The sequence below is a fragment of the Contarinia nasturtii genome, unplaced genomic scaffold, assembly GCF_009176525.2.
Source record: "Contarinia nasturtii isolate CC-2019 unplaced genomic scaffold, AAFC_CNas_1.1 Cnas_scaffold_2291, whole genome shotgun sequence".
In the NCBI taxonomy this organism is placed as follows: Eukaryota; Metazoa; Arthropoda; class Insecta; order Diptera; family Cecidomyiidae; genus Contarinia; species Contarinia nasturtii.
This window is the reverse complement of record NW_022199614.1, coordinates 26,860-34,004: the sequence shown is the minus strand read 5'-3', so window position 1 is coordinate 34,004 and position 7,145 is coordinate 26,860. Positions and strand designations below refer to the sequence as shown.

Sequence of the window (7,145 nt, the reverse complement as noted above, 5' to 3'; positions counted from 1 at the left end):
TCGCCTCTCATTTTTTTCTGCTCTATTCATCCCAGAATTAGTTGAAAATAAACACAAGAGACATATTCATATCATATTGGCTTCTCACCAATTTATGTATGCAATGACTGAGAGACATTCAGATGAGCATACCGATTTGGTGTGTCAATTGCAACAATCGCTAGTGCAACAAAAAGAAATCTGTTCAAAAGTATGAGAAACAAAAGCACCGCAAAATATTGAAAATAGCCTGCTCGTTGGTTGGGGTTTATAGAAGCCACTGAATTAGATGTTTATTTCGACGGTTCGCTTCAAACAATTATTTCTAATAGCAAACGAAACTGCAGACAGCAAGCAAAACGCAGAAAATACAGAAAATATGTGGCGATTTAATCGCGGCTATTTAATCAATTCGAAAATTTCACTCGATCCTTTTCTTTTTCATGGCCTCTCGTCGCAAGTGACGTCAATCAATATGAAACAGATTTTCATCGTTTTCTTTTTTCTTCTATTCGGAAGGAAAAAGGTCTATTTGAATATAAAATTACTAAAATTCTCAATTTTTTATTTCATTTACTTGCAATTCAATTTAGACCGACAATGCAAATTTTGAATGTCTAACGTTTTGATGAAACATAACATTTTGATCAGATTTTTGTTTACAATTGTCATTCACGTTTTCTGCCTTAAGGCATAAGCATTTTGAACAATATAAAACAAATCATTGAGTTGCGTCAAAATGAAAGCACATAAACCACAAATCGTTGGAAGAATTTCGGTTTTTCTTTTCGGATGCATGATGCTATATGGCAACATCCGAAAGACGAATTACTAGCACACTAATTTGCTTCAGGGTTCATTTTTTTTCGCACTTCAACGTAATTAAATCGCCTATCAACATTAAATAGTCGTAATCAACCAACCAAGCGTAACAATTTCGAATAATTAATATGCAACCGCATGAATTTTAATGGTTATGGTAAATGGTAAACGAGAAACATAATGCTGGTTGATTAAACATATCTTACACACGAATACTCAATTTTCACCGAAAAATCCCAGGGAAAATTCATCGACGCTCTTTGCTTAGTTTGAACTCTGACCAAAAACCTGAAAATGATACAATATATCCGTTATAACGGTTGACAAGGCATTATATTACAGTTATTGTGGGATGTTAATTATAGCCGGTGTTCCATATATGTCAAACCAATTTTTTTTTACTAGCACGTTTTCTATAATGATGGTTTGAAAATGAATACATGACCCAAATTCAATATTTCCTTAGTGAAATCAAGTTCAATTTTATTTGTGACCTTTTAATTTTTAATGTATTATTCTTCAAACGAACTTTTTCCACATATTTGATTGGTCATGTTCGTTAAAATGATGTTGAATAAAAGGTTATGCGTAAGATATTTATTTAGGAAAGGGAATATGATTGTTCCTCAAATTGTAAATTATATATTTCGAAAAAGAAGGTACGAATGCAAATCAATCGTAATTTCCCCACTCCTCTCTCTCTCTGTATCTCTCTTCTTTATATATCTTTAATTTTGCAATCTCTTTCCAATCAAATCATCTATCAAATATGTAAATATATATATCCGTCTGTCGGCAATTATTGATCGAAAGAAATCAACTCGCAATTTGATATTCAGTATAAATTGGATTCGTAAGTGGCAATTCATTATTATGCAGGCATTGCATGACAAATACAATCAAACGTTAAAAATAAAGAGAGGGAAAAAACGAAATTTTCTTTTCGAAGTAAAATTCATTCGAAAAACAGAAACAGTAACAGAAAAAAATAATACGACAATAACAATATATTGTATGACAGTGGCCCAATAAAAATGAAAACGGAAACTTTTGTCTACATCTCAATGCCTAAGTGTCTATGTTGCCGAGACTGATGTGCATTTTTATGTCAATTAATTTCTTTGAACTGAAAACGCTTACATTGTGCAAAGTAAATAACAACGCGTGGTGCATTTTTCATCATTTCATCAATAGGATAAAAGCAATACTAATGGAAATAATGATGTATTACAGTACATTATTATTTAATCGCTTACAGAGCACAGTTTGTTTGATTAACTATGTGGCGTCGTTGACTTTATTCTACTCAAATTTACACGAAATACAACAAATAGTCTATGTAAACATGAGGAATGAACAATACAAAAAAGCAATTATACATATTGTTTCAGATAAAAAAGAACATTTAGCTCGTTTCTCATTTAAGCGTTTCATATTAACTATTAAAGCTCCTGGGAAATTTCCCTTATATTTGGTATGAATGTCTGATTGTTTGTGTAGAGAAAAAACTAAATAAATGCGAAACAACAAAAAAGTTCAATTGCCGTAGAGATGTCGACCGCATTCGAGAAAACGTAGCAACAGTTTGTCGGTCATGCCATTTTCCGTCGGTGAGATTCGTTGGTGTGCGGTGTCAATGGGCGAAAAATGAGGTAAACGCGAAAAGTAGAAACTTGAGTGAATCGTAACACACATGTTGCGTTAATCATAATATTTATGGACGTTACGATCTCAAGTAGCAAACGAACCGAACACATATCGTAACACAATTTTATGCTATGAAATGTATATTGATGCGGATTGCTGGGAAACGCTGACGATTTTTTTTATCTGTATTCGCATCTGTGTTTATTAAATGGATTGACATTGCTAATTTTGTTACATTTTCCTCGTATTTTTTATCTCACTTTTTCCTTTTGTTAAAACTTTTTCAAATAACCACTGCACAGCCGAAATTGTAGGAAGAAATCTCTTTCTGACTCTGTCTCAAATATATAGATATAGAATTCTAGACTAGTATAAAATATATATAGATAAGATATTGTTTCAACGGATTTTCCTTTTTGTTCGTTTTCTTAACTGCAAATCTAAATGTAGCGAATTGGTAACGAAATATGAACCAAATCTATATGTAAAATGAAAATCGTACACGATACAAGTAAAGCGCACATAATATGTCAACGCAAAGAGCCCGGCTTCAATATGTACGAACGTAAAAATAATAGAGAAATAGAGGGAGAAAGATAGATTGAGAGATAGAGAGGAACGGTACATTAGAACTTCTGCGCCCGATCCTGAGATCCCGCGCTACTCACGTATTTCGTCGGCTGCATGAAATTTTGAATTTCAGTTAGATACAAAACGTGAACGAAGTCGGTTGTCATCAAGCTTAAGCTCTGCCATCGTCAGTCAGCGATTTCATTTGAATATAATTACATTTTTGGTATAAATCTTCGGCACAGTTGTTCATCACATCTTTCTCTTTTGAGGGAAAATCAAATCGCGATTTGTTTGTTTTTAATCGAACCAACCAAATATCGATTTAATACTTGATTAAAATTCCGAAACAAGCTGAAACGGAATAAAAAGAAAGCACATATATAAAAGTGGTGCCACGAAAGGGAAAGAATACTGAACGAACGAATATAATACATTACTTCTTCTACCTTATACTAATTTGTAATGTACATAAAAACGACAATTTTTTTTTGTTTTCTGTTTTCTGAATAGAATCTAGTCGATAAAAGCGGGATTTCGTGTGCTGTGTGCCAACGTACAGTGTATTGTTCAATTGTTGATTTTGTGGTACATGTTGGGAATACTTGAGTTTTAGACAAATATAAAAAGGAAAACCAAAAACAAAATACCACGGCCACATAACTGTGGGCGTACTCAAAATTATCCAAAGGAAAGAGGAAAACAAAAGCAAAACGATATACAATCCGTTCGATTGAAATTGAGTTAGGAAAAATTATAACGTGCTTCATCTTAAACATGGCATATTCATGGGACAATCGAGTTGACTTTGTAGTGCGTTACATGTACGGTAAGTGATTTTCTCCGTTTTCCTATAATTTATCGAATATATTGCAGGTAATATATTGTTTATTTTATAAAAAATCCATACTTCAAGTGAGAAGTGCTTTTCGAATTATTTTCATTTGTGAATCGAATCCAAATTGTAGTCAAAAGATACACAGTAAAAGTTAATTAATGAAAAAATGTCGAGTATCCGATAGCAGAAAGCAACTGAAATATCAAACGAATCGATTTTTTATGTTGTTTATTTCATTGGCCTTTTCTGAAAGCAAAAAAAACAACTTATATACACATAATATATGTGAGTAGCTCCTACATATGTTTGGTTGTCAAATAAAACGACATCGGTGTAAAATCAGCGTGTAATTACCTATATATCGGATGCTATAAATAAATACATTTTAAAACGGAACCACAACATGCGTACGTAAATTGAAACGATAAAGCCAAAAACTTGGTCTAAAATTACTCCAAACATGTAAACCCCACTTGGCCGTCTGACATTCAATTCTGTTTCAATTTTGCTTTTGTACTGCAAAACATCACATTAATTAATTCATTGACAACATTGATATGCAATGAGATTTGAGTCGCATATGCAATGTAATAGGATTCACTAATAAAAAAAATGCTTGTTTATTTATTTTATGCCTGCAGACATTGACAACAATGGTTTTTTGGATTCGAATGATTTTGAGTGCATGGCATTACGCGCCTGCATCATCGAGGGTAAAGGTGATTGCAACCAAGCCAAATTGACCGAATATCAGCACATAATGCGCAGCCTGTGGGAAGAAATATCAAACCTTGCTGATTTCGATAAGGTATGCATATATGTCGAATTTTATGAGCCATGTTATTTGTGTATGTTACTGACATGCATAGTTGCTAGTAATTATGTAGTCTATATTTGATTGATTTTGATATATTTACAAATTGTTGACCTAATTTTAATTCGCCTATTTATTGTTTGTTTGTTTTTTTTTCTCGAATCATCGCCGTTTAGGATGGCAAAATCAGTACAGATGAATTCAAACAAGCCGTTCAGAAGACATGCATAGGCAAAAAATATGCCGATTTTCCGCAGGTATTTTCATTATACATTCATGATTTCAACAAATTCATTCTAGTGTTTAATTATAAATTGACATTGAAGTTACTTTAGATTGATTTGCAAGATAAAAAAAGAAATAGTTCCACATCCATGAAAGTGAAATGGTAAAAGTTGTGATGTGATTGTAGAAAATTGATATGAATTCAATTAGACGAATGTAATGGAATGGTGTGGTTTAGTCCGTTGTCGTCAGAAAGTCGCTATTTTTATGTGCCATTTATCATTTACTTGGTTTACTCATGAATTTTCTCCTCCATTCACATTTAATTTGCGATTGCATTTGCAGGCAATGAAAGCATTCATCGAAGCCAATTTCAAAATGATGGATATCGATGATGATGGAATCATTGGAGCCAAGGAATTCCGCTACAATTGCATTACTCGCGTCGCTGTTGAAAACATTCAAGTTGTTGATGACGCATTCAACAAGCTGTTGGATGTAAATTGAAGATTTAAATAGTTGGCTCAGTTTTTTCTAGCTGCGCCGTTCTACCTTTTCGAGCAGTATATTTATTGTTTTTAATTTTAAATTACAGGACGAAGATCGACGACGGGGTGGCTTGACATTGGCAAGATACCAAGAATTGTATGGCCATTATTTGGGCAACACAGATGAGGGTATACATGTCTACCCATTTGAACCAATGACTTGATAATAGTAACGTAAATAAATAAATTCCCCTTTTTTTCAGGACATCCTGGTGTCTACCTATTCGGGCCATTGAGCTTATAAATACATGTTTACAACAAAAACAACACACATATTTTTTCTAATCTATTGGAGTCAAGTTTTTTCTTCAACATTGAAAAAACAAAATAAAAATATTTTCCATTCTCTCTGGAGTTGGAATTAAAAAAAAAAGAAGATAAAAGACAGTTAAAACTAATGAAGACAATTACTATACCTATAATTATTTAACTTATTTATTTTGTTTGTACCGTAAATTTGTTTAATCGCATTGATACCCAAGAGACGATAGCCGACGTGAGCAAAACAAAAATTAAAATTAACTATATGTGCGAGATATTCGAAAAATTCGACAATCAATGGACAAATATGATTTACTGGTCTTTAATTGACATTTGGTGTTTTTAAATGTACAACTTTCGTGAATAAAAATGTGTTTCTAGCATTGCGTGTCATAATTCATCGAGTCACGTATAGTTTTATCAATGCTTCATTAATAATTGAAGCTACATAAAACCATATTTATGACCATGCTGACTCTTGCATTGCCTGAACCAAATAATTTCTATTCATATTTTCAAAATGTAGAAGTGTTGTTCAAAACGTGAATTGATTTGTACTTTTTCAAACAAACGAAAAGAAAACAGATGATAAAAATTACATTTTATTTAGCTCAATGCAATGAAAATTCTTTCATATTCAAGAATGAGAACACTTTGAAACGGTAACGGGACGATTACGCATTTCTTAGAATGTGTTATTGCTCAACATAAAATGAACTTTATCTATTTTTCTCACTCATTATCCGATCAAAATGTATCATTGTAAGGGAAAATGAAATAAATGTTTACTTAAATAAAACGGAAGAGTATCGATTTTTGTTTATTTATCTTTTCAAATGTGATTTAATGTCGCAAAGACTTTGACGACAGGATCTTCAACAATAGGCTGTTCGAGATCTTAGTCATCTGAATGTAAAGTTTACTGAAATGCAAGACATTCAAGATCATTGCATCAGCAAAAAAGTGATTATAATGGTTTTGAAGTGAGTATATCTGTGATTCTAAAAACATATATTTCTTTTTTGTACACAATAAAATAACAAATGGATTTAGAAGACGATATTTAATCAAATTGCATTAGTAAAACGTGCCAAACTCATCAATGTCGCAAAATTAAACAGGGCCACATAAAATGCAACTAATATATAACTTGATAGAATAGAATCAATGGGAGCAGCTAGAAGAAATGTTGTTAGATCTGTATTGTTTTGACATATTTTTCTGTTTTTAACTGTTTTTGTGAGTGTAATAATTTTTTATATTATAATAATATTTTTGATATATAAGAAAACTGGTTTTTAGATATAGTCAACAGAATTTTTGAAATAATATAAAAACAAATTATTTACAATTCAAAATTGGTTAAAATTGAGAAAAAAGTGTAAGAATTCAATTTTATTCCAATTGGAAGAGTAATTGAAAATCATCACAATTTTTGAAT

At 31.8% G+C, this 7,145-nt stretch overlaps 1 protein-coding gene across 1 annotated transcript; it reads left to right on the top strand.

Moving 5' to 3' along the window:
* Positions 1-3,109: 3,109 nt before the first annotated feature.
* Positions 3,110-6,508, top strand: LOC116348167 (sarcoplasmic calcium-binding protein 1). The gene is made up of 7 exons (XM_031779068.1): positions 3,110-3,244; positions 3,532-3,847; positions 4,498-4,664; positions 4,847-4,927; positions 5,241-5,393; positions 5,491-5,572; positions 5,647-6,508. Exons 2-7 carry the CDS (start codon positions 3,796-3,798, stop codon positions 5,685-5,687), a joined length of 576 nt encoding a protein of 191 aa, XP_031634928.1. The 5' UTR covers positions 3,110-3,244; positions 3,532-3,795; the 3' UTR covers positions 5,688-6,508.
* Positions 6,509-7,145: the final 637 nt, after the last annotated feature.

Excerpts from the sequence above, each read along its gene's own strand:
- LOC116348167 (XM_031779068.1), top strand. The coding sequence starts at position 3,796 with ATGGCATATTCATGGGACAATCGAGTTGACTTTGTAGTGCGTTACATG. Across the intron at positions 4,665-4,846 it reads ACCTTGCTGATTTCGATAAG|GATGGCAAAATCAGTACAGA; the intron begins GTATGCATATAT and ends ATCGCCGTTTAG. Across the intron at positions 5,573-5,646 it reads TTTGGGCAACACAGATGAGG|GACATCCTGGTGTCTACCTA; the intron begins GTATACATGTCT and ends CCTTTTTTTCAG.